The sequence below is a fragment of the Seriola dumerili genome, unplaced genomic scaffold (genome assembly GCF_002260705.1).
Source record: "Seriola dumerili isolate Sdu_G_001 unplaced genomic scaffold, Sdu_1.0 BDQW01000458.1, whole genome shotgun sequence".
NCBI lineage: Eukaryota > Metazoa > Chordata > Actinopteri > Carangiformes > Carangidae > Seriola > Seriola dumerili.
This window is the reverse complement of record NW_019174713.1, coordinates 583,638-611,218: the sequence shown is the minus strand read 5'-3', so window position 1 is coordinate 611,218 and position 27,581 is coordinate 583,638. Positions and strand designations below refer to the sequence as shown.

At 42.7% G+C, this 27,581-nt stretch overlaps 1 protein-coding gene across 1 annotated transcript in view; it reads right to left on the bottom strand.

The window, feature by feature from the left end:
- Window positions 1-27,581, bottom strand: part of LOC111234779 (unconventional myosin-XVIIIa-like) — a 100,848-nt gene that overhangs the window by 39,503 nt on the left and 33,764 nt on the right. The window contains exons 3-20 of the mRNA XM_022762967.1: window positions 27,177-27,283; window positions 26,637-26,813; window positions 25,615-25,825; window positions 25,023-25,165; window positions 24,837-24,937; window positions 24,239-24,302; window positions 23,835-23,979; window positions 21,413-21,424; window positions 19,459-19,629; window positions 18,939-19,029; window positions 17,859-18,051; window positions 16,944-17,030; window positions 11,325-11,466; window positions 11,088-11,247; window positions 9,778-9,964; window positions 9,420-9,627; window positions 8,187-8,296; window positions 4,149-4,214 (exon numbers count right to left, since the gene is read on the bottom strand). Coding sequence (XP_022618688.1) covers window positions 4,149-4,214; window positions 8,187-8,296; window positions 9,420-9,627; window positions 9,778-9,964; window positions 11,088-11,247; window positions 11,325-11,466; window positions 16,944-17,030; window positions 17,859-18,051; window positions 18,939-19,029; window positions 19,459-19,629; window positions 21,413-21,424; window positions 23,835-23,979; window positions 24,239-24,302; window positions 24,837-24,937; window positions 25,023-25,165; window positions 25,615-25,825; window positions 26,637-26,813; window positions 27,177-27,283 — 2,375 coding nt within the window. The remainder of the gene's footprint in view (window positions 1-4,148; window positions 4,215-8,186; window positions 8,297-9,419; window positions 9,628-9,777; window positions 9,965-11,087; window positions 11,248-11,324; window positions 11,467-16,943; window positions 17,031-17,858; window positions 18,052-18,938; window positions 19,030-19,458; window positions 19,630-21,412; window positions 21,425-23,834; window positions 23,980-24,238; window positions 24,303-24,836; window positions 24,938-25,022; window positions 25,166-25,614; window positions 25,826-26,636; window positions 26,814-27,176; window positions 27,284-27,581) is intronic.

Sequence of the window (27,581 nt, the reverse complement as noted above, 5' to 3'; positions counted from 1 at the left end):
CTCTGAATTAGCTGGCAGCTCTTTATGGAAGTAAATTCATTAGGCAGAGTTTGTGTGATGCGTTGTCCTTCAGAGGATTTGACTGTTCCTTACTCTGACTGTAATTTTCAGAATTGGCTGAGGAGAGGAGAACGTGTGGCTTGGGTTATGGCCAGGAATTAAGACTGTTGTTTAGATTTCATGCGGACCTTGTGACTTCACCACTGTGTAACAACGTTGTAATGTGCTGTAAATATTTACCCAGCCTGCGAGCGTTTTGTGAGCCAGACTTACACTCAGTCCTCTTGAATATTCACTATTTCAAATGCATATACTGACAATCCAACGGGGTCAATCTGGTCATGTAGTGATTAGCACGGCTGTCTCGCAGTAAGACGTTCAAAATCCACCGGCTGGCTATGGCCTCTCTGCCTGGAGCTTGCATGTTCTGCCTGAGCCTGTGTGGGCTTCCTCTGCACTGCAATGGTCTCCTCCACAGTCCGAACATATGCAGGTCACATTAATTCGAGACTCTAAATGGCCAGTAGATGTAAATGGCTGTGAACCCCACCTCTTGCATAGCGTGAATCCGGACAGGTGCAGATCCTGCACAGAACAAGGCTTTATTATGACTGCAGAGTTGGTCCACCCACAAATTCTACAACCATCATCAATTAATTTTCCTCCAGTGGGAAATGTGCTGTGGACCGATGATGACACTCTGGCCTGGGAGGAGACAACACATCTGGTTTAAAATGAACTGCTGTGCTCCTCGGAGACACTTTAGTCAGGCAGAGAGCCACGTACAAGTTGGCAGCGCAACACAGGGACAGCTTGGCAGTGAGAGGTGGTCCACATTTCATGTGTTATGGGTGACACTTTTATGCTGGATGATAATGATTCCTACAACAAAACTCGGGTGTAAGAATAACAGAAAGAGTTGGGTGAACCAGTGTCATGTGTTTCACTGGATGTTGACTGATTCCAAGAGAATCCTCTGTTGCTGCTGCATTATATCTACACCTACAGCATGAACCATTGCTGAATATAGCAGAGAGTTGTGATCATGCCCTGAGACAGAGCTTGGCAGTAAGGTTGGGAAATATGACACCCAACTCATTTGCACCAAGGAATAGCAGCAGTTGTGTTGTCCTAAAGTCTATGCACTTTTTGTCATAGGGTGCAGCACTGTAAAAACCTATGGATGGATTTCATTGCTGCTTTTTTTGAGGTTGTAAGCATGTGGACAGATCTTTGGTAGTTAAGGTTTAAGTATGCTTGAAATGAACGTGTCATCTGACAATATCCAACAGCAAAATTGTGTCGAACTATCCTTGTTGGCAATGTTAAAGGCCTGCCATCATAGCCTCTTTCTGGCTGTACCCAACCCCCTCCTCGATCGCTCTCCGAGAACAACCTTGTTTTGCATCTTTGTAGTCTGGTCACAGTAAAAATTACAATTGGAAATACTGGCACAAATGTTTGTTTTTAATGGTCTTCTAGCGAGGCTGAAAAATGAGGCCGACACGAAAGTGCCAAAAACTGCAGTTCCTCTAATGACCACTTGAGGCCGGCTCCAAAAGTGAGTCAATCCCCATAGACTTTGCTCCTTCTCCTCTTTGCCCATTTATGGATTAGCCAAGAGTTAGGGGCGGAGTCAGGCACTGCCAAGATGGCGATGGTGGAGCAGCTCACTCTGAGCTTCAAAACCACTCTTCAGAAACTTACGGGTGACGTCACAAAGGCGAGGTCCATCTTTATTTAAAGTATGTCTTGTACTCATTTTGAAAGAGAAAGTTAAATCCTGCCTTCTCTTGCCTACACAATTTTGCACACCTGGCCAATTGCTACGTAAACTGAATGTGATTGTCTCGCTAATACTCATCTTTCCTGTTTTTCTATCTGACCGACATATAACTGGTTGAAAATAGCATTCACTGTGTCATGTGAATCATTGTTTCACCACTTTTCAAACAATGTACATTATCGCTGATGTAAGGAAGTTTTCGTATTCCCAAAATTAAATAAGTAATATATTAATTAGTTTCTATCACGCAGCCCAACCCAGCAGTTATCAACTATATGTAATTCTCCACTTTGGCGCCGCATATTTATTCAATCTCTCACAGCGCATGATGTACACAGTTTAATTATAGTATATAAATAACATAAGTGGCCCAGTGTGTGGGTTGGTGACACTTCCCATGTGGGTTGGTTGGACCTCTGCGTATCTCATCTGCCAGTAAAACTAACGTGAAACAAAACCCATTAGTAACATTAGAAATGTGAACATCAGAAGACAATAAAGTTTTGACTTGAAACTTTATCTGAACTTGGGGAAACTAGTGGGCAGAGTGTAGAGTGACAAGCACCAACACAAAGGCAAGGTTAAACTCCCTGCCAAGAAACTTCTCTAATTGACAGCTAAAGGCGCACACTGTTTTTTATTCCACAGACATTCACAGATCTAATTAACAAAACCATCAGCCTGTCTTTTTCCTTGTGATTAGCTGGTTTTTTTTTGGTTTTTTTATCTCAAAGACTTGGAGTTTGGCAGCGTCTGACTGCTGCTTGGCAAAGGTCGCAGACACAGAGAGCCACAGAGATCAGCCGCTGCCCATAAAAAGAGAACAATTTAAAACAACACACACCAGGACAGCTGAAGGTGAGAATAGTAGTGTTAAGATTTGTCACCGCGTAGGAACAAAACAGCATTGATTTCTTGATGCCTACTGCACCTTTTGCTAGAAAGGCAGGTGAAAAGAATAGAAAATGTTTCTAATTATCTGTGTAATTGAGAGTGTCACTGAGTGAAAAGACACTGGGGCCTGAAGCACAGTCATTCCTCCTTGATGGTGATACAAAAGACGCAACTGCCAAAGAAAGTATTTTCAGGACGAGCTGCCCATACAGAGAGTCTGATTTCATATGAAGTCTCCAGTGTTTTATGAGTTTCCTTCAATGAACTAGCGACTGTCTCAAAGTCAACATCAAAAGAAAGAGTTAAGTTTTCTGGGGAAAAACACAATAGAGTGTATTGTAATAGTTTAATGGTCTACATGTTAAATTCAGTAATTCCATCACTTCTCCTTCACTAATAAATTTCAGTCTTTAATTTGTTCAGTGTTTCCCTACTGCAGAGACTACATTGTCATGACGTTGCAATTACATGACTCTGCAGAGGGCGTTTAATTTGAAACAACGGACAAAGTGGAGACACGTGGCCGAGAAAAGACGGCAGAGAGAGAAAGACGAGAGAAGGGAGAGAGAAGTAAATTTACCTAGCTATCATTAAATCGGATATCACCTATTGATATTCACTCTACTGCACACCACCCAGATACAACAAAACCCATCATAGTCTGACTGGTCATCAGGCATACCGGGTCAAATCCAAGTGGGTTGCCACGTCGGTGGGCCGGTGGACATCAAAAAATCCATAAAGTTTTTACCGGCCCCGTTGTGTCAGTCTCTCTACTGTCTCTCTGTGTGCCTGTCATTCAGGGTGCTCATGAGAGCGTGTGGTCCTGGACTGGGCTCACTTCACCGACATAGGTGTAGTGCTGCTGGAGCACAGCAGAAAAGCGCTCTGCGACATTTCTTTTATCCAAGTTAGGGAATAGAATATTTATAGTTCACATGACCTGGTTGAAATTCATTTTAGGTGGTTGAAGATCCAATTATCACTAAAGTCATGCAAGAGAGCCAATAAAAACAAATGGAATGGCCAAAGTTGTCATATTCACATTTAAGGTGTATTAATTGATTCACGTCAACTCATGCAGCGAGTGATATTCCACCTTAAAAGAATTAAATTACTTTTTCTACCTAACTATCTTAAATGAGTAAAGATCATCATTCACTCTTTTGATTGTTTCTTTTCTTCTTTCTCTTCTTCTTTCTCTTGTGATGGATTTGCAAAGAAACATTACAGCATCCTGTTAAACCTGCGTCTACAACTCCTTCCCTCCCATGTGTGACTGTAAAAGCCTCCTAGAAAAGCGAGTGATTATGTCCTCTAAGACACTGTAAGGCTTGTAAAACAAAATATCTGTACAGGAAGTGTTGAATTTCACTGGTCACAACCTGAACAACACTATTGTGCAGTCTTAACATTCCTTATATGTATAATGAAAAGTGTGCATGTGTATGTAGGTGACTCCACTCACCCTGCTCAGCCCCATGTAGTAGCTGCTCTTCTCCAGCTCCAGGGACTCCAGCAGCTCCTCCACTGCCTGGAAACCAGCAAGACAAACCATCAGTCCACACATAAACAAAAACAACCCCACTTTGTTCTGGGCCTTACCTCTGCATGATCACATGACCCGGTTGCCCAAAGGATGATAGCTTGGTGCCATAGCAACAAACACCATTCCCCCCCTTAACACCAGCTAACACAAACACATACACACACACACACACACACACAAGCACACACTTCCCCTCGATCTGCCTCGAGGAAGTTGACAGCACAAAACAAAGTCAGACAGAGAAGGTTCTCAGGTTGCTTTTCTCTCATTCATTGTGTCAACTCAACCTTTAGAAGACAAACTGCAGACTGGGACTGAACTCAGAGGTTTTTAAAGGCTGATACTGGGATTAAATATTAACAATCGCAATGGCAATATTTGGTAATATTTGCTAAAACTGGGCATTAAAGAAGAAAAATGTGTTTCCTTTCTTCCCATGAGGCGACCCTTTGTCCTATGTGCTGCAATAGTTACAGTCAAATTTGGCTATTCTCAGAGCCTTACCCGTAATAAGGAGAAAAATGTTCGTGATGAGGGTGGTGCTACAGGAAATACCACGAGACGACCACTGGAGGCAGCGTGCTCTGAGGGTCTCTGATGTAGTTTTTGTTAACTACAACACACCCAGTACGTACACACACCTTTTTCAAGAATCCCCCGGTCATGGGGACATGATTTAAATCCTACAGGGGAGGAACACACCCCAACGGTGACAATGAAGCATCAAAAACAGGGTTTGTTTTTAAGACTGTCTTCACCAAAGTAGATCTGGGAATATGCAGAAGAAGTCAAACTAACCAGGAGTTTGTTTACAACTTCTTTGATGATTTTTTTTTTTTTGCCCCAAACGTCGTTATAATGATGTCACCATGTTCCCAGATCTCAGCAATGAACTCGGTGAGTCAAAAGTTGAATACGAAGATGAACAAAACAACAAAAACACAATCCAAGTTGTAATAAAGCAGAATTATCCTTTAAGATTTCTCACTTAGCTTCAAATGCCCTGCTTCATTTAGAATCTAATGGTACCACTTCATGTGACCTTTAAACAAATTTCATGGCGACCTATCAACTGGATTTGGAGATAGTTTGAGCACAAAGTTGACATTTTGACTTGAGGACTCCAGAGGAAAACTCATGGGCCGTCGTAAAGGATTCATCGCTTGCTTGCTCAGTGCATTTCAAGGCATCCTGCTCATCAGACTCTATGTGTACAAGTGAGAATTTTGTCCCGTTGGTGCCAATAGGAGAATGTTCACAGGGTCACAGACATCATTAAGAGGACGACCGCCACCAGTTTGAAAAGTCACTCATTCAACAGAAAGGTTACGAACCTGGGGCATGGAGTTTGAAAAATGTTGGCTTTTACTCGACAGGTAAGATCGAACAAAAGATACTTTCTAGTGGCATTAATGGAAGTGTGGGATCTTTGGTTTGATTGATACTGTGTATAAAAGTAAAAAACAACCTCAGTCACTGCTTTTTTTTTTTTTTACCGGACTTGGGAAATATCTCAACAAGTCTCCCAACAAGCTGGGGGACGTGTTGAGATCTCTCACTCTGATTCAAGTTTTCTGTCGGACCGACTCTCTGGGACAGAGTGCTGACAGGAGCGTTTGTATAATGTGGTGGATTTCCTTCCTGCTGTTTGAAAAGAAAAGCTCTTGGCAGGTACATCATCTGGCTTCTGACATCATGGCTACATCACGTTGTAGTAAAAGGAACTGACAGAACTGGGCCGTCAGCAAAGAGAAAGAAAGACGAGGGTTTTTTCTGGCGAATAAAAATAAAAAAATATTCAGAGATAGGCTTGGCAAACCAATATTGTCTTTCCCTCGCTTTCTCATTCTCTGAAAACCAATTCTTTCATATTGTTGCTCCAATTATCCGCCCTTCTCGCTCTCAGACCGCCTCCTTTCATCTTTTCATTCTTTTGCTTTCTTTCTTCTTCGCCGTTCATTCCTGACTCCCCAGAGAACCGGGCACCATTAGTTCTTTCTGAGTGGGCTGTTCTCTCTAAGCTCATCTCCAAGGAACCACGTGAGCCACTTATTGCCAGTGTGTTGTGGTGTGGTAAAGAGAGAGAGAGAGAGAGAGAGAGAGAGAGAGAGAGAGAGAGAGAGAGAGAGAGAGAAGGAGAGAGAAAGAGAGAGCTTGATTTCACTGATCTGCCTAATTAATCCAGTTTAATCTCCTCTGTTGACGGCGGCTATTCGTTTAGATGTTCCTTTCATGTTCATAGGCGGGCGTTCAGCCAATCAGATTCATTATTATCACAATTCTCTACCTTTTTGAGAAGAAACTTTAGCACATCAGGTATAGAGGGCCTTAATGTAAAGACGTTTCGCCTCCAGCAGCTGCACCTCCCACTCATGAAGGCTAATCACGCCTTTGTGCAAAGCTGCTATACACTGCCTGAACAGAACGTAGAGGAGACATTAATCATATGCTCAGGGACGTTTCTTAAACTGCTCTGATTCCTATACAAAAGGAACGGAAAGATAGCGAGACAAAAAAAAAAAGGTGGAAAGAGACGAGGGAATGGAAAGGGAGAGGGAGGAAGGGAGGGCGGGAGAGAGAGAGAGAGAGGAGGAAAGAACGAGCTCTTCCCTCCGCTGGTAATTAATCAGTACAGTAGCCGTATGCTGCCAGCCTGCGCAATCATAATTAATTACACACAAGAGCGCTCTTGGAGCAGGAAGAGGACAGCGGAGAGAGGAGGGCGAGAGGAGAGGTGAAATAAAAGGATCCTGTTCACACTGAGAGATCAGAATGTGGAGGACAAGAGGCGAAATGCTGAATATCCAGATGTTACAGCTTCAGCATTCCCCCGTTTTTTTCTGGTTAGCAAATAGCTGAGATTTTTTTTTTTTTTTTCTAGGAGGCACTCCAGTGATTTTAGCATTGCATCGGAATTAAGTTTGGAGGATTTGGAGACAGAGTGATCAACACTGGTGCGGCAGAGGCTGAGATATTCTGACTTTAACAGCACAGTTAATAGATTCCCATAATGCAGCTCGATAGCATACCTTCATCGTGCTGCATTCCATTTACCTCGGGAGTCGGACGTCAGAGCGGGGAATGTCGTCACGCTCGAGTTGACTGCGTTCCAGTGCTCCCTTGTTGCTGTTGTCGTTAGCGATACCGGTTGCATAACAACGCATTACTTATTGCTGTGATTTGCTCATTCAAACAACTGTGCTAATGAACAGTCAGAGCCGCCATCTTGGATTCCGAGGTCGGGGTTAGTGAGTTTTTTTTCTGACCTCGGGGAGCGTTTCTGGTTGAAACTCCGACTTCCCGGTTCAAATGCAACGCACCATTAGATGCACCCTGCCTGGTGAACAGCCACGCCTTTGAAACTTCTCCCTTCCCGTTTGTCTGAGGTTAAATAACCCTGATGACATCATCACGGCCTTTCTTGACAAAGCTCCTCCAGAGCCGCAGACGACATTATACAACAGTTTTTATAGGCTAAGTAGTACTAACCATGACAAGTTAATGAATGCTTCCTCCTAACAAGTGCTGCGTGATACATCTTATTCCTGCATTGTTGTCCATAAACACATTAATGAGCCACACCATCGCTCTGGGCGACATGTTCCTTCATTACCATGAACATACACTGTGGTTCGTTTTGACTCTGTCCCACATACATCATCCTGCCGCCCAAAATACTCACTAGAGCGCCAAATTAATACTGAAGATTTATGTCTTCAGTGGGAACCAATGAGCTTGGGGCTGAGAAACACAGACAAGGATGGACAGACCAACACACTGTGGATTTCAGTCTTTTTACGGGTGAAGTAAAAACAGCCTAATCCTTTCAAATCAATGACACTCACTGCGACAATAAGAATCGTACTAGAACCCACGAATGATGCATTTTTTAAGGCCTTAATGTGGGAAATCTAACAACATCAGTATCAGGCTAAAACCTGCCAAACAAACACTCACCCTCTTCTCATCCGTGACAATGTAGTGGCGGCCATGCTTCTTGGTCAGGTGTGGTGCCAGGACATCAAAGCGCCTGCGGAACTCGGAGAACACCATGTGGTCTGGATATCCTGGAGGTAGATACGGAGCAGAACAGAGATTAGAGCACACACACACACACACACACACACACACACACACACACACACACAAAAAAAAGAAAAAAAAAGGAAACCCAAAGTGCAGCTGAGTCTGAGTCTGCAGCTAGTGGAGAGCCAACAGCGTGTCAAAGGTCAACTTTTATTTTCAAAAGAAATAAAACCAGAAAAGAAACAAAACCAAAGAGAGGATTTAAGAGTAAAGAGACAAAGTTAGAAAAGTTTGACTGGTGGAAATGTTCAAGGTCACAAAGGTTTGTCAAGCTTTTAGAGAGGTACAGTAACCAAAGCCTGTGGGAAGAGAGTTTCATACTGGGACAAAGAGCTAAAGGACCTAAAAGCAGCACCTTTGAATAATTGGACAAAACTGGGTTGAAGGTTATTGGAACCCTTTCAGATTCTCTATTTCTGGAAGTTTCATCAGGTTTGATCAGTGGCTTCAAATGATTTGGGCAAGAGGAAAGTGTAGAGTTCAAAGACGTCATCAGAAAAACAAATGAGCACTGGACGAGTTTGAAAAGAAGGTTAAATTTGAGGACATTTTGTACCGGACAGTGAAGTTAAGATTAAAGTTTAATGAGAATTCCAGATTCTGTATTGTATTTCAATGAAGCCGGAGGGGTCGCAAGAGACATGAAGCAGAGGTCCAGGTACCTTGATTTTTAGTGCCAAGTAAGCCAGTAAACTTCTTTTCTATATATTCTTTCATGACCAGAGTAACAATATAATTCAAAGGTGTGAAATGTCATGAAATACAACAAGAATTTAGGAGAATAGTGAAATATAAAAGAATGAAAACAAAATAAACACAATTTTATACAACTCGCGAAATGTTTCAGCTAGCAGTGGTCTGAGATGTGGAGTGATTCTTTTATCAGACTCCATTATAGGAAATAAAAGAGGCATCCAATCTTCGAATGATTGGATCAAGTAAAATAGGACCAAGTATTGACCCTTGTGGGATCCCACATGTCACAAGAGTCAAGGAATAAATGGCCATCATGCAATCAATAACATCTTTTCATGGCCCATAGATTCTCTGTCTGTCATTTAAATAAACACATAAATACCCAGGTTTCCATAAGTGTCTCCTCACCTTGCCTGTAGATGCGAAGTGCATCCAGCAGCTTTGATCCTCGGAGCTGAGCTCTCAGGAGGCCGACGTCCAAAGTCATAAGGCCTGAGTCGGGGCTTTCTCCGTGCGTCACTCGGGGCTCACCACCTCCACCCACTGCCTCTGCTTTGGGCAGCAGGCAGTGGACGAAATGAACCCTGGAGCGACGCACCATGTCTATCAGAGCATCCTGAAAAACAGAAAGTTTCATCAGCTGCTGCTTGATGTTGGTCGGTGAAAATGATTAGACCTTTAGTTGTGTTTAAGATGTGTTTAAAATTACATGATCTCACCAAGCTTGCTGTTGACCTCAAAAATAATAACCGTTCCCTCCGCTTACCACTTGGAGCTTGACCTGGATACACAGGCTCTTCTTCTTGACAGCAGCCACACCTGTAGTGAAGGTTTTCCTCATGCTGGTGGCTCGTCGCAGGGCGAGCTGAGAGCTGCCCTCAAGACCGGCGATGGAGCCCGACAACACTGTGGCCCCACTGGCCCGGCCCATGAACAGCCCACTGATGTTCTTCCTGAGGTGGCAGAAAGATGGATTGCATTTACATACACTGAGCACTTTATTAGGAACACCACACTAACACAGGCTAGTTGCACTACATCATTTCTGCAGATTTCTCAGCTGCACATTCATGCTGTCAATCTCCTGCTCTACCACACTTCTGCTTTGTGACATTGATTATTTTATGCACTGCTGCCACATGATGATGGGATAATTGCAAGATTAAGCAGGTGTTCCTAATAAAGAGCACAGTGAGTGTATATGCACACACGTGACTAACAGCACATGTATTTCTTCCCACGCAGCACCAGCCGGTGCTACTACAACATACAGGGAGCTGATCTGACTGTATTATTGGCATCTTCCACTGTCTGGAGACCCACATGTTGGCAAGCTGCTGCCTTCATCATTTGGCTCACTGTTGCCTACTGCTCTCAGAATGCGGATCTCACTTTTTACAAAACCCTTATGGATACCGATGCTCTGAATTTGATACGTAACATTGAAAAATACTGAACATAATGATAAATTCAAGAACTTCAATGTTGCATTTTGAGCTTGATCAGTTTAATAAACATGGATGAAAGCAACCTATCATCTTAAGAAATGCATGAAGCCCCTGAAAAATCTTTTTAGAACTTCACATACATTACCATCAGCGTTTCATAAATCTCATTAATTTCTACTGTTTGAGTCAAATGGGATTTTCTTGTTTAAATGGTAATAAATTATGGTGCAGTAATGATTCCAGTGACCTCCATTGTACGTGGTTGGAGGCAGAAATCTCAGAGATTGATATCTTAAAACCCTGACAAATAAAAACTGAAATGATCTGCATGGATAGATACCACAGGAGGTAAGTCAGGGAATGTGTTAGTTTTCTAATTTGGGTGAATAACTCCTGATGATTAATCGCCAACTTTTTCAGTCCACAGGCAATTACATTACTCCAGCTAGTCAGTTTGTTTGATTGCCACCCCTCATATATTTCTACTCTCTAATAAGGATTGATATTACAGAGATTAAATGTGTGGAAAGTCATCTGGTGCATGCATGAGGAACTGGTTGATTTAAACAGATACAGCTCAGCACTGGAAACACCGGATGTTCTGTGTGTAGGACTGTGTTACACATACTTCTGGGAGTCCTGCAGGAGTGTGGCAGCGTTCTGGGCGGCGGGGTTGTGCTTGGCGTGGCTCAGCCAGCCCTGAGCATTGTACTCCACCCAGTTTGTCCCGTGGCTGTGACCGAGCAGGAAGAGGTGGGGCTTCTCTCCTCGCAGCAGCAGACTGGCCCCTGCAACACACAGGACATATCTTCACGATGGTGTCGGGAGAAGGATGAGCGCTGCTTGTGACAGGCCGAACGCTCACCTTTGTTTTCTCCCTGTGCAGAGCCGTAGTAGCTGAAGAGTCTCTCCAGCATGGTTTCCTCTGAACCTCCAGGCTGAACTGCCTCCTCCTCCATCAGCCACAAGAGGCCTCGAGCCTCATCGGTCCGGGCCAGAGTGCGTACCTGTGGTGGACATGAATAGTCACCTGGTTCTTCTTTTACAAACACTTTGACCTTGATGGAAAAAATCCTGAGGTCAAACCCAGATGTGTACAAAATCCTTAAATCATCACTTAAGCTCATGAGACAATGTGCACGTACGAAGCAGCCTAATATCCAACAAATAGTCAATATAACATAGTTAAATACATTCAGAAGCAAATCATGCCTGTTTTATTTTAAAAAAAAAACAAGACTAGGTCGAAACCGAGCACCTGTCTGGACCACCTATGGTCAAATCCTGACTTTATCACTGTGACATCGTCTGACAAAATCACCAAACACATATGTGAAAGACAAAGACTGAGCTGTGATTTCAGCTGTTTTTACTGAAAAATCATCAGTCAGAGAGAAAGTTACAAGACTAGCTTGGTTATTTAGCTTTGTTTTCAGTTGCTCCCGTCGCTCGTGTGAAATACGTGCAATACGTGTTAATACAAACTCAACACTTCCTGTGGCCATTTCAAATTTAAAGCCCTTTAGTGTTTCAGTGGGCAGAAACCCTTTATTTTTTAACTGGGCTTTTATTGCTGTGCTGCAGTAAGAGTATTGTCTCATTTCCGGCTGCTGTCGTTTCTGTTGTTTACATGCTATTCAGATTTGCTAGTTACTTTAGCAGTTAGCGATGACTTCTCTCTCTCTCCTGCTCTCTCTACACGGTGTGTCTCATGTTTAGTTATTCCTCTGCCTCAATTAATAATAATGATACATGTATTGAAAGTAGTTTATGTGCTGTAATGGAGGCGAGGCTCAGTGTATGGGAAGCGCTCCTCCTCTTCCCTGCAGCTCCTGAGCATACTGGTTTTGTTTGAAAAAAAATTCTCTAAATCTAGCAACAATGTGCTGAGTTGGCAACACTGCAGGTGCCAGAAACGCCAACTCAGTGACGAGGCACTCGGCTGACCAGTGGTGGAAATACCATCACTCAGTCAGTCAGGGACGTGCTAGATTACAGGGCTGGCCCCACTGTTCAGCGGTCCAGTCAAAAACTAAAACATAAAAACAAACGCTACAAGTCGACATTACATTTAGTGCTCACTCTATTTCCACCTTTCAACATGGTGACATTAGACCCTGACCAACCACAGCTTGCCATTTTTCCAAGCTCATTGTCATTCCCTGATGCTCCGGAGCCGTCAGATGGGGCCACTGTCAGACTGTGTCTTCTGCTCTCAGCATAAAAGCATAGAGGTTTTTCTCATTCAGAAAATTCCACTTAAACTGTTTTAAACTGTAATTTCTCCACATGATTTTGAAAGCCAAAACTGGACCACATGGTGAGCTGTCTGCAAATGAGGCCAGTAATTGTTGTAACTGCTGTTACTATGGAGAGGAACGAGTCAGAGCTGCAGCATGTTCAGAGCACTTCATCGCTTCATCATTGCTACTGTGAACAAAATGCTGAACAAACATCAGGTCAAAGTGTCATCAGCAGAAGTTAAGAGTTTGCCGGTTGGATATTTGTTCGTGAATTGCACCTCGGGAGTTGACTCAGACTCTTCTCTCTTTTTTCAAACACAGTCGTTCATCTTTCACAGTGACAACTTGACCGGGAGTTATAATGTATGTCAGAAATAGAAAATAAAGAAGAGTTTAACTTTAACTTCCTGAACCCTGGGCACCTGAAATAACCCCCGCCCACTTTACGGCTCTGTAGCATCTCATTGGCCCAAACACTGTTCAAGCTACTTCCTGAGCTTCCTCTCTTCACAGTGATCTTCGTTATCTTTGTACAAACACTTCAGAAATAATTTGTTTTTGCTCAGTTCATTCAGATGCCCTCCTTAAGACATTTAGTGGCCATTACGCAATAAAAAAAAAAAAGTCTTGTGAGTGTTAGCCTGAAGCTAATTTCTTGATTTAACCATTTAATCTAAAGGAATACCACTCAATTTGAAAGGGCTTTTTTTTACCTGCTGGAAGTCTCAGGTCTCTGTTTTTTTAATATCAATTTATGCAAACTGGGTTCAGTTAGGTTTTCTATGGGTTTGGTATTAAACGGGTCCAAAATTTAGGACCCGTTAAGATCAGTCATCAGCCGATTTGACAGCAGGTCTGTGATTTTTTTGTAGCTTCAAAAATGAGTTTCACAACAGCTGTTTGTTTTTTAACTGCTGGCGTCAACATGATCTAACTGTCCAAAGCAGAAGGCAAGGAGCGTATCCTGCTTTATCATTTACTCTAGATAATAAAACACCCCATGTGTTGTATCCTCCATATTATATTATATACAATATTTGAAAAGTGTGGAGGTCATGTAGTAAATGTAATAAGCTTCCTATAGAACAAGCAAACTGATAAACAATCTTTAGGTGCTTGGACATGAGGCTTCAGTGAACCTTAACGCAGCCTCATAAACAGCTGATTAACATAATGACTGCTGCTCTTCTCGTCGGCCAAAATGTCTGAATCCTGCTCCCTGGCTTCCTCCCACTATTATTAGTCATTTCATACAGCGGGATTCTTAAATATGTGTGCTTGGCAGAGATCAGGCTAAATCTAAATGAGGAGGTGGAACCTCTGCAAACAGACAGGCTTTGATGAAAACAGAAGGTTAACTGACTCTCATTAAAAGAAGAGATGATGTATTGTGCTGCTGAAACCTAATTGGCAGCCAAAGGTGCAATCTGGAGCCTTCACAGAGATAATTCTAAATAAGCTTGTTGTTGTCTGACCATAAATAACAAGCCAGTGATTTAGCTTTGCTCCGTGTATCATTTGATATCAAGTTATAGTGTGTTTGCATATTGTCTCCTTTTTGTATCACCACATTTTGTGTGAATCCTTTGCCAATGAGACCTCCAAATTAGAACACGGTTCGTTTCTTGTTGCCCTTTAAAGACGTTTTCTGATCAGTCGCCTCTATCGACAGAATGACATCATTTGTCAGTACCTTTTGAAGCCTCCAATAGCCACCGCTATGATTCAAGTTTGTTTCTGTTTAGTCTCAACAACTTTGTCAGGTTTAGGGAACCTAATTAATGCTAAACAGTACGTACAGCTGAGGCTGAAGGGACTGTCATTAGTTTTGGTCATAAAACTAGGTGATATGAATGTCTCTACCAGATATCACAGCCGTCCATCAAACAGCTGTCGAGGCATTTCACTCAAAGTGACATAAGTGAACGTCACAATGGTGCTAATAGAGAGATCATTAGGATACATCATCAGGGAACTATTAATGTGTGTACAACATGTTGCGCAAATCCATCCATTAGTTGTTGACATAATTGACAGAATAAGTCAAAACTTTGCTGGTGGAACTACAGGAAAGATCGGGGACATCCTCAAAGTCAGAGGAGTTTCGTCCTCTGGGAACCATGAATATGAACATCTGTTTCAAATTTCATGACAGTCCGTGGAATAGTTGTTGAGATATTTCAGTCTGGACCAAAGTGGTGAAACAACCAACCAACCAACACGGCCGATAAACCCTAACTGATGCAGCTGGACAACAACAACTGTTAACTCTAAGTGTATTCACACGACCAATTCTTCCAATCTAAAACTACTTGTTCAGGACTTCTTCGTTGAGGTCAGGGAACCTTTTTCTTCACAGCTAAGAGAAGAAAAGGTTTGGTTTAGTTTAGCTACAAAACCGATGTTGATTTTAGGGAATCCTTATCGTCAACAATGACACATACGGACATTTTGAAACGTACCTTTTTGTCGGTATGTCATCGTTTGTCCGTGTAAACCATTACAAAAAGGATTCACATGACTGTTTCCTGATCTTCTCTTAATATGATTTATCCAGTCTAATCCTTTAAGGCAAGGGTACCTTTGTTCTTAGGGTGAAGAGAAGAACTACTTCGTTAAGGAATGATTGTTGTTATTGTTAAAAGAGACTGTTGGTAGAAAACAGGCTGTGAGCAGTGGTCTCCTGTGGCTTCTATTTTAGAAATGTCCTGTATGAGAATTTCGAGCCTCTATTCACAGGAGAAGATCATTCGTCAGCACCTTCAAAAACCACAAAGCTTAAAGAACCTTGCTGATGCCCCTAATACAATTAGAGCTCAATCTGCAATGGTGTAGTTCACACCTCTCTAACACACAGGAATATTTAGCCTTGCTTTTATCAACTCAAACTCAACACAAACCGACCAACAGGTCATTTGAAATAAAGAACTTGTTCATGCCAATTCACATCAAGGCTGCAGGTTTTCTGCAAAGGCCTGATGCCGCACACATTTGTACCACTGATAATTGCGAGGGCTTTGCAGTAAGAAGCCAAATGATGAGCAGAGAGAGAGAGAGACGCCAACAAGACTGAAATAAATCACAAAACCTGATTCCAATTAATATTACTGGAGTAGAATGAATTCCAAAAAGAAATGGAGCAAATTGAGACACGATCACAACGAGCCAAACTAACAGGACGGAGGCGCCAGGCCTGGCGCGGCATTTAAATGATCAGTGTCGGCTTCTGTTTCTGGTTAAAAGGTAAAGATTTCATTCCACAAAATATCACAGATTGTAAACATTAAATACCTGGACAGATGAATAAAAATAATTCAAATGAGCTCAGAGAAGGGAGATCTTATTAGACTGGAACAGATTAATTCATAAATTGTCATGTACTTCATAGAAAATATGAAAAAAGTTCCAGTTGATAATTTGATTACAAGAAGTTAAATAGTAAGATCATCCCAGGCCTCTGTTGTGAAATTTAAAGTCAGCCATTTTAAAATTTAACAAACTAATAATGACCATTAAAATGAGAATTTCTATAGCTTTTTTATTAGAAAGCAGCTAAAAGAAAAAGAGCTCTGGCATTATCTGGTTTCCGTATTGTTGTGGGCCGCCAACATTTTTGAGATTTGAAAGTGGGCCATGCGTTGGAGAAGGTTGGAAACCACAGGTCGAGACCAAGTTGATCCACCCTGGTGTGGAATATATGAAATGTGTGTATGTTATATATAAAAAAAAAACATTATTACAAGAGAACAGAACACAGAACCTGGTGCAAGGGAATGTAAAGTTACAGTATTTAAATACTGGCACTGCTCTCCGTTCACTGACACATCTCAACAAAACAAGTTTCTGCTGCACGGTGCATCAGTGTCTTCACAAGTCAAATACACAAAGAGCAGAGTTTTCCTTCCTGGATCTCAGATCAGCTGGTTTTAGCACACAGTGATTCTGGCTTTGCTAGATTAGCCCAAGAGCTACAACTATTTGCACTTGCCAGTGGTGATGAACGGGGCTATTTGCTGGCTCAGTCAGGCTACGGCATGATTTGCACTAATGTCTCTGAATGAGATTAAAACTCAGGCACAAACAAACTTCCCTCGAATCGGAGCCTGAACGCTTGACTGAGAAACAAACACAAACTTAATGCGTGTTCTTATGAACACCACACATTTCTCTCACAATGGGTTTCAGAGCACAGTCACGTCACATGCACAGTGAGACAGTGTGGTGAGGTTTCTTATGCTTACCAGAGCTTGGGTTGAGGCTTGGTCAATAGCTGCTACAGACTGCGAGGTACTGCACTCTATGTCATCTAAAGCAAGCTCTATGTTTTCCTAGATGCAGGAGGGGATAAAGGCTCAGGTTAGTAACCTACAGGGAGCAGAGGATGACATCATCAATACAACACAAGTGCAGCTATTCAGATGTGTTATAAAATTAGACATTAATAGACTGTAGATTGGGTTGTGTAAGTGTGCATTTGGTTGTAATTAGCGTACTTATTTGATTTTGCAGAGATCTATAATTAAGGTAATTTGTCTTTGAATGTGATTCGACTACAGTGAATAAACTGGAGAGAATGGAGATTTCTAAGAGTTTGTCAGAGGGTTGGATTGATCTGTGTGGGTTCTGCAGCAGCTTTAGACGCTGCACCATCCAATCTCTGAACACGTGAATATTCATGAGAGAATTCATGTGTGTATGTGCGGGTGCTGATGCCTTATTGCTTGTATAAACATAATCTGTACATATGTTCTCAGTTACCTTTGGTGTTATGTATCCATGCAGATGGATGGAGAACTACCTCAGGTTTCAGCTTCCACCCAAAACAATGGAGTTGAACAGAATCCAAGATAATCCCCATACCTTGTTGTCAAAAGTTCTCAATGGAATTGCTTCCGACAGTGACAATAACTGCTGAACAACATGTTCTGTACATTATCCAGACTGTCTACATGGTTTTAGTTTTGTTATTTTATCATGAGCCCTAATGAATTTCCATTGGCCTCCGCTGTGTTGGGGTGGAGGTGGGCAAAAGACCAAGTAAACACTAAACTCTCTTCATGGGTAGATACCATAAGAAGTGAGACAATAAATCAAAAAGAAAATATATAGCTAATGTGTAATCTGCTTAATACTGTGCTCTGTCAGCTCAGCAGCACCTCCTTGTATCTCTCCAGCTCCTGGACGAAGGTGCGTTCGTGGAACAGGGTCTGCAGCCGCTCCTGGGTGTAGTTGTGGCAGAGCTCCTCGAAGGTGGCCCCCCGCTGCTGCTGAGCCAATCGGGGGTTCTGGAAACCCGGGGTGTCCACGATCAGCAGGGAGCACAGAGAGTGCTGACTGGACTTCAGAGCCCTGAGGGACAAAAAAAAACGGGATCATGAAGCTTCGGTGATGCTGCAGGTTGTTGCACGTCACATTTACAATCATATTAACACCATCCACGTTCTGAATATTTTACCGAAAACCAACATGCGGACAAACAGGTGGACAAAATAAAAGAAACACCTGTGCACAGAGTTCGTGTGCAAAGTACCAGCTAATAGATAAAGTCATGAACGTCTCATGAGAGACTTTCTTTTAGACTAACGCATAACAATTGTGTTTTGTTGACGTTTCTAAAAATAAATTGAATAAACTTTTATTTTGTACAAAACTTCAGTGGAAAAAGTGAAATGACATTGAAGTGACGTGAAATCACTAGAATTAGTTGACATGTACAACAAGTAGTTGAGGCTTCCATCTGCCAACGTTTTGAAAAGGAGTCGGACCATCAGCTTCAGTCTGAGCACTTTAACTGTGAGATCTGAGGTGACGTGTGATGAAAGGAGTTCAGGTACGAGTTACACTGGCTTTTTTTTTTTTTTAGATTTCATTGTAAATGGATAAAATTGCCATTTTTTTCTCACCACTCAATCAATGACAAAGTGAAAACATGTTTTTAGAAACTTGAGAAAACTGAAATCTCTCCTTTAAAAAAAGTTTTAGACGCTTTTCTTTGGCTCTGAACTGTGGCTTCCTGTTCGCTTTAATTAACCTTGAGATGTGTCTGGAACTCGGCTGGAGTTCACCTGTGGCAAACTGAATTGATTGTGCACCCCGAGTCAATGTTTAGAGAGAAAGAGACTTTGTGCCTGGAGCTGTCTCTGATAAACAGACATATAATGCCTGTGAATAAAACTCCCTAAAGGATTCAAAGAACATAGTAAATATAAGAATAAATAAATATCGTGAGCTCTAACCTGTTAATGAGGGAGATGACGAGAGTGAAGAGCTCCGAGTAGAGTCCTGATGCCATGGCCTCCAAACACTCCAGAGCTGTGACCTTAGAGCCTGAGAGACAGAGGGTCAAGGGTCAAGGGGGGGGGGGTTTAATCAAGCTTTTACACACCTTCTGAGCTGCTTGGCTGATAGTCGGATAGTTTTGGAACAAACAGAGACGACATGTGAAACCTGGGAAGCAAACCTGGGAAACAACCACTTGGGGTTGGCAGGTAAACCTCGAGTCTTCTTGGGTACTGACCAAATGGACCACAGAAAACTGTCAAGTACCAAGATTTGGCTTCAAACATTTGGCCACATTTTTAGTAGATATATATTTACTTTACTTTATTTTATCAGGGCAGGGGCTTCCTGCTACAAGCAGTTCAGTATCTATCCATCATATCAGGGGCGGGGCAGCAGATTTTTAGTGAAAAGCCGACATCAGTGAGCACATGATCCAACAAGGGAGATTCAAGACTCTGCAGTCTGGATTTTTACCTGAGCTGTCACCTTGGCCGGCCTCGTCCTGCGCCCCCCTGAACGAGGTGGAATGCTGCAGTCCTTTGGTCTGGTGCTTAAAGATGGAGGAGGACAGCTCCTCCAAGGTGCAGCCCAGCAGGTATGCCGCTTTCTGGGCCCATTCGTGACGGGCAAACTGCCGACGTCCCGCTAAAAAAAATAAAAAATAAAAGTGAAAAATGTGTTCAAAATACAAGACGAGGACCTGAAGGAGACGGGTTATGAAGATGGCGGGTACAGAGACGTGAGGAGGGTCGAGGATGAACGGGGGGAGGAGAAGATGCTTAAACAGAGACGTGTGCTGGAAGAAAACTTGTGTGTGTGTAGTCACTGTCAAGCTGCGTGATGCTTGTGCGTTTTCTGAGCTATAGCTAACATGAACAGAACTGAAAATGCTCTGTAAGAGAACAAAAAGAGTATCAGCCACAGTCTTAGCCTTTAATCCAGATAAGAATTTCTCATGGCAGGTCTGTGCAGTTCTTCCAAAAGAGATATTTTCTCTGCGTTGCTGACGGGAGTGGAAGGCATGGGACTGTGGGATTTGTGCAGAAACCGCCGGTTAAGGTGTTAAGATTCATACCTGAGGTTGAGTTCTGCTATCAGCAGAACATTTACACTCACCGAGCACTTTATCAGGAACACCTGTACACCTGCCTGTCATGCAATTATCTAATCAGCCAATTATGTTGCATTGAAGTGAATTAAAGAAAAACTCTAGAGTTTTTTTAATCACTGTTTTTACTCAATTCACATCTATGGATGTCACAGCAAAAGTAAAAAAGTGTTTCCTTAATTTCATATTTTAATAGGCATTAAAGATTATACTTTATAAAAGAACAATAATCCATCAATAGATACTTCAAATTTAAAAATGGATTTACAAAAGCAGCATAAAACACTTATTAAATAAACCATTCATAAATAGATTTATTAATTCGAAATGGGAATATCCACGTGGATTCCATCTTTAATTTCCATTTTCTTTTTCCAGCTGCTTTTCTTTTTCCTGTTAGCTAATCGATTAGCTTAGTCATTTAGCTTGCCCACTCGTTAGCTCTTCAACCAATCAGAGAGCTTGTTACATCCCATGGCTAACTGGGATTGTTTAACCTGGTTTTTACCAGCAGAAACATGAGCGCGGTGATTAAAACGCATCATATGTTTATCACTGAAAGCATTTCATACAGCTAAACTGATGAGGTGGAAAACACATTGAAAACAAGACTACCAAGGCTGATTCAGACTGCTAATCACTGTGGATCATTTCCTGACTCTCAGCTGCATGAATGTCGGTATGAGAAGTGCATCTCCATTTGGTCTGGAGGCAATTCAAAGCCCATGTGTTAGACCGAACCATGGCAACATGACAGCCTGCGCAGCCAGCAAATCAAAGAGCCGAGACACAGAGCCAGTGATTCAACAGGAGCCCCTGCCAAGCAGAAACTTTGTGGGGATACAAGGGGTAAGCTGGGAAATACAAGTTCTGTAGTAGAAAGTCCAAACACTAACTAGAGAAGTGAAAATGAACAAGCGTTACTTTGCTTTTGTGACTGTGTTGTAGTGTGACAGCGGCTCGGGAGCTGAATGTGGGCGACATGCGGAGGCATCAGACAGAGAGGAGTTTAAAAGGGACAGCAAAGTTCTGATCCCCGTGATTTTTCATCTCACAAAAAAAAAAAACAAAGCAGAAAAGGGTGAGACGGGGAGAAACTGTCTGGAGGCAAACACGAAAACACAAGAGAGGAGGTGAGGAGAGGAAGGGGAGGAGAGGAGAGGAGGGGGAGGAGAAGCAGAAACAATAAAAACGCTAATGACTTAAGGCCTGGGAGGAATGATAAAGGCATTAAGACAGAAAACACAAACAAGGGAGGCTCTGAAAGAAAGTTTTTAAATGAAAAACAGTCAACAACTCGTGTGTTCTTTTTCCATTTACCTTCATCTCCGTCTGCGTTTGATAGGGCACGGCATGCAAACATGCAAGTAAAGAGAGGGGGTTAGAGATAACACAGTTCATGAATTCAGCAATTCACAGTGACAGGAAAAAAAAAAACATAAACATTAGTATTAAACAACACTGATAATCCACCATCATGCTTTGAGAGAGAGAGCTGAGACGTTAGACGTGAAACCACAGGCCCCTGGTTTGTATTAGTGGATGGTAAACAGTAGCTCTATAGAGTGGCAGATCTTCAGGGGGTTTTCACAGACATGACATTTAACTCATCTGAAAGAGCGTCCTCTAAATAAGCCGACATTCAATAATATCGTATATATAAGCCGTTGTACTTAGTGTGGTTGTAGTTTAGGTCCGAACTGAAGTGACTGTGTGAAGAGACGCATCAGGATCTGGGCGGTTTACCGCCTCAGCCACGGTTTCCTGCAGCTCCGGAACAAGCGATTATTTGGACGAGTCGACACTGATCCGTGTGATCGAGCTCAAAAAATGAAACGTGTCTGAAAAAGTTGACGACGTCCAGGTCGAGACACAGCTCTGAACTGTTTGAAACAACTCTGATTCTGTGCAGCCAGAAAACCCTCTCCACATACTTCTGTGTACTTTTGGTTCGGGTCTGTTTTCCTTGAGTCCAACTTTGTGGCACTTTTAAAGCCTTTTCCCAGTTTGGTGTGGAAGAACTTGACTGACCTGCACTGAGCCCTGACCTCAACACACACACACACACACACACACACACACACACACACACACACACACACCCCACTAACACCTCTGGGTTGAACTGGAAGGCTGACAGAAAGCCAGGCAGGAACATCACTGAAGCAGTGGAGCAAATCCCCTTGCAGCCAGGTTCCTGAATCTGGTGAAAACACTCTTGAAATCTCTGACAGATATCTCATAACCTGGACAAATAAAACCACAACTATCTGCATGGTTAGAGACCCCCAGAGCGAGGAAACAGTTTTTGTAATCTGACCCTTTAAATTGGCGCAGCAGGAGCTGAAAAATCAACCGGTTTAAACTGCCCCTAATGGTCTCGGTCCTGAGCTGATGCTGCCGTCTTCATGCCGACTGGGAGTGTGTGCATTCAAATGTCAAGTCTGACACCTAGTGGCAGTTTGTAGATTGTTATTTTTGTACCTGTATGAAATGGATTTGCATTCAATTCTGCAGTTTCTGGTGAACTGAGCTGGGTCATGTTGTCATTAATGTTGAGGTAATGAGGTGAGGGGCATGAATACACGGCTGGCAGGACGAAGTAATTTGCTGAGTATAAATGGATAAACTGAGTGTTCAGAGACGAGAAAATAAGAGTAAGAACTCAATTTTTCCCTCAAAATATAACTGACTTGAAAATGTGCTAATTTTTATTTACAGTGTAAAAGGCATTAACCTCCTAAGACCCGAACTCTTGCATGGCGTGCATTTTTAATTTCTCTTTGCTATTTAGGCTGATTGGGACCTGATGAGTGTAACAACAAAGAATTATGTTTTTACATGATGTAGTTTCTGAGAAAAATGATGTCCACATATGAGGACATTCGTCTTCAATTTAGATAGAAACCAATAAAGTCACAGTTGAGTAATTATGTAAAACTATTTATTTGGNCCTTGTTGAGAAAAAGTTAGTATTGTGGTCTAGAGAACCCAAAATGTGACGTCCACATATGTGGACGCCAGGTCCTAGGAGGTTAAGGCAACAAGTCAACATCAACCAGTTTCAGAATAAGAGGCCCCACACAGGAAAAACATCCTCTGGTAAGAACGCCTTCACAATAAGAGCTTCCCAGTTCTGTAAAAGTTCTGCTATTATTATTATAATTATATTTATATATATGTTATAATTTTTACATGTTGTGAATTTTACTTTTGTTCTAATAGTTAATTTAACATCTGTACGGGGGACGACAGGAAATTAGCATTTTGGCTAAAACTGGCACATTTACAGGGATGTTGATTAATGTGTTGTACAATAAATTAAATAAATAAATAAATAAATATCAAAAGGATTCTTTGAAAAGTCTGAACACTCAGCAATTCCCAAATCAAACTTCTTCTCCTCTGCAGAAAACCAGAGAGCAACATTTCTCTTGATGTGCCTAATGAGTGGTGAAGTGAGCTTTAATGTCCGGTATCTTTCAACTGTTCATTTCATTTAAAAGCCTTGCAGGATGAGAGTAAATGGACTTCACAGTGCTTTAGTGCTTTAGTTAATCTTTCAGTATTTTAGTATAAGAAAATGTATGTTCCTTTGTGCCCTTGTGCCTTTTCTGCTTTACCTGTCACACAGTGAAGTACCACGCACAGGTTCGGTGTCTGTGTTCTCATCATGTAACGACCTGTCAGGTAATGAGACGTCACGAGCTCTCGATGTGTCAGTCAGTTGGGAGTTTCCTACCTTTAGTGGCTCCTGCGGCCCCCAGGTGGTAAATGGACCCCAGGATGAGCCAGAGGGCCTTCTGCTCTTCGCTGGAGATGCCCAGCACCTTCATGGCTGCCTGCAGCTTGGTGAACTGCTGCGCGGCTCGCTGCTTGTCCTCAGGCTGGAGGAGATCAGACCAAAAAACGTTACTGATCTCAGGGGAAGGTGAAACTTCTATTCAATGGAACCTTATCTGAAATGTTTATTTCTTTTATGGGTCATCGGGAGCAAAATGAATATCAGCTGATACGTCACTGGGTTTTTTAAACTCTCAAATATCAGTATCAGTGTCGGTCGGGCTGTAATACAGGACGCAGGAAAAAGACATTAAGGAAATACGAAACGAAACCATGACAACAGGCTCACTTCAGTGCGATTACCTTCGACTGTGGAACGATCCCAAAAGCGCTGTTCTCGGCCAGGTGGTTAAAGTGCAGCTCAGTTCTGGAAGAGAGGGTAGAGGTGTTAAAGGTCAGACAGCTCCTCTGTGCCGGTGAAATGATGGCGCCCGTGGCTGCTTGAATTTTAACAACAGTGGCCCTTGATTTTCGCAGACGGCGGTGGTGTGTTTCGGTGTCTGTCGACTCTGAGCTGGTTCAGTCACTTTTCGAACATTAGTTAGTATCTGAATATTACATGAAGACAAATGCAAACATGATATTTTAATGAAGATGTTATCATGGCTGAACCCTTATAAGGAAGGAGCACTAGATCCACATCAGCTGTTTCCACCGACATAAACTGATGCTTTTAAGACCTGACTGTCAAAAGGAGGTTTTATTGACCAGCTGATTACAGGTACACTGCCGCTATGTCCCCACCTGCTGCACTGCATTTACCCTCTGCCATTTTATTTGAGTGTGAAGTGTGAAATGTTTTGCACTAGACCTTTAAACATTCTTACAAAGAAGGTCAATCCTGATTCCTGAAATCATCTCCACAAATTTTACTGGAAAAAAAAGAGCTAGAGAGAGTCACCTCAGGGTGCTGTCAGCTCCGGCCATCATGTAGTAGAAGATGTTGAAGGTGGACTCTCCCTCGGGTCGCCTGCTCACCCTCAGTTTCTCCAGCAGCATCGTCTGAGCAGGAGGAGACAACAAGAGTCAGTGTGTGTGTGTGTGTGTGTGTGTGTGTGTTGTGCACGTGCGTGCGTGTGTGTGTCACCTGGATGGAGGCGGAGGCCACCTGCCCGGCCTGGTCGAAGTCGAGGGACACCACGTGGGAGAAGTGGCTGGCGTTAGTGTTCATGGAGGTGGAGCTGTTGCCAAAAGCTTCCAGGATGGTGTAGACGGCCTGCCACTTCTCAGCTGTGACACACACACACACACACACACACACACACACACACACACACACACAAAAACACACATTTCAGGACAGACAGCCATGATGACGGTAGTAAGTCTGGAGCAGCTAATTATACACTGTTCTGCTCTGTAACCTCGACCACTTGTGATCAGCATGGAGAATAAAACACTAAATCATTTCTGTTTATTGCAACGTGGGAAATATTTTAATAGTTCAGGAAAAGAAAACACAGGTAACTGTCTGCTGTAAAAATCCCTCACAGTTTCAACTTTGACGTCATGTACCTGCCACAGTTGTGCACACACAGTTTCCCCTGTGCAGTGATGTTGTACTCAGTTTTACCTCCAAATAAAGTGGTTTAAAAGAATCTACAACTACACTTCAGAGTCTACTGCACATGTATTCATGAGTCGTGTCCCCCCTCCCCTTTTCCCGTCTGCAGGCTCACCAGAGAAGATTTTGCCCGTGCTGCCGGCGATGGAGACCAGATACTGGAGCAGGTGCTGGCAGTTGGTGGTCTTGCCGCTGCCAGACTTTCCCAGCAGCACGATGGACTGATCCTGCCGGGTGGTGAGCAGGTTGCGGTAGGCCGACTGGGCCACGGAGTAGATATGAGGAGCCGAGTCCTCGCGCCGACAGCCTTTGAACATGTGCATCACCTGATGGGGGAGGAAGAGAGGGGGCGGAGGGAGATACGCACAGCGGGGGAAGGAGAAGAAGGACAGTGACAAAAACAGAGAGGAAATAAATCAAAAGTTAGATGTATCAGACACGTCTAACCGCTGAAAGAAGGCACCGTCCAACACACAGTCGCCATAGTTACGATAAAAATATATTTAGAAATAGATAATGTTTCTACGGAAGCCCAGAGCGCCAAGTGTTTTTTTTTTGGGTTTGTTTTTGTAAAGCTCCTTCCAGCATTACGTCCTATGTCTCCTTCATGTCACACCTGTTTTTTGTTACGTAATGTCACCAATAAATACAATTTTTGAAATAAATTATTAAATAAATAAATAAAAATACTCATTTTGGCCAAAGGAGGCTGTAAAAAAACATTTTTACATTCCACTCCAAAACGTTTGTTTTTGTAATACTCGTTTCGGCCACAAGAGGCTGAAGTGCGCCCCAGTCTACTACCCAAGTCTAAACAGGACTGAAAGTACATGCATGTTTTTTTTTCTGGGTGATTTTTAATGTCTCCGTGTTCTCTAAACACAAGGTTCATATATTGTGTGTTAGCGAGTTATGTAAAATTACTGCCATGTCTTTCTTTTGAGTCTTTCAGCCAGAAACGCTTCAGGAAGTCAGGAGAGATAGTATAAAGAGCTGCACTGTTTAACATAGGACTTTCACTGGAGTTTGAATCTTGAATATTTATTGACAATTTAAAATGAACCTGTCACTCTAAAAGCCAGTGGTATAAACACAGTAAGCTGCTGTTGTGGCCCCAGTCATCGGTCCTCAGCTTACCTTCTCAGAGTACATGGAGGGGGTGCTGAGGGGGTTGATGACCACCATGTTGGGTCCAGCGTAGGTGTGAATGAGGTTGCCTCCGTAGCGCTGCCTCAGACAGTTCATCACGCTGGATTCATTCAGATAGAGCAGCGAGGCCAGGTCCTCGGATCGGTCGTACGATGGAGGGTTGGCCTGCGGACAGAGAGAGAGAGAGAGAGATAATGACGGGATTCAGGCACCAACGGATAGATGAGTGACCTTTAACCTTGTCACGGGGGAAAACCCTGGACTATTAGTGTGAAGTGAAGTTAGCCCGAGGTCTGGTGGTGCTGTAAAATGATCCAGGGACAAAACTGCGTCTGGGTTCAAGCGGTTAAGGGTCAAGCAGGTGGCATCAGCACGGAGAGGCACTGTCTGGGGAAACACCAGAGGAAACTAGCAGATGCCTGTCGTGCTGAACTTCCTCTTAAATCTTAAACCTAAAGTCTTAAATCAAACTGAGCTTCTCAATGGGAACCGACTCACACTGGTTCGCTACCATTATCTCCCACTCACCTTTTCTATGTCGTCTTCATCCACATCCAGTACTGTCCCATCATGCTCCAGTTTGATTTTCACCTTGCCCTCTGGCAGGGCGCCGGCCTCCGTCTTCACCACGGTGGCTGGGCAGAGAGGAGACAGGAAACACAGACAGCTGTTAGCATCTGTTTATCTTAAACGGGCTAATTAAAGCCAAAACCAAAGCAGGACTAGTTTATGATTTTTAAACTTTGAACTCCTATTTAACACTTGAAACATATAATTATTAATTATTTAAAAAAAAACAATGGAAACATAAATATACAGAATTAATTAACATATTTAAATCCAGCAACGATGTGAGAGCAGAAGGAAACAGAATCCCAACATAAGCAGGTGAATATCTAATTTCAGACAGTAATAAATAAACTTTCTCCATGA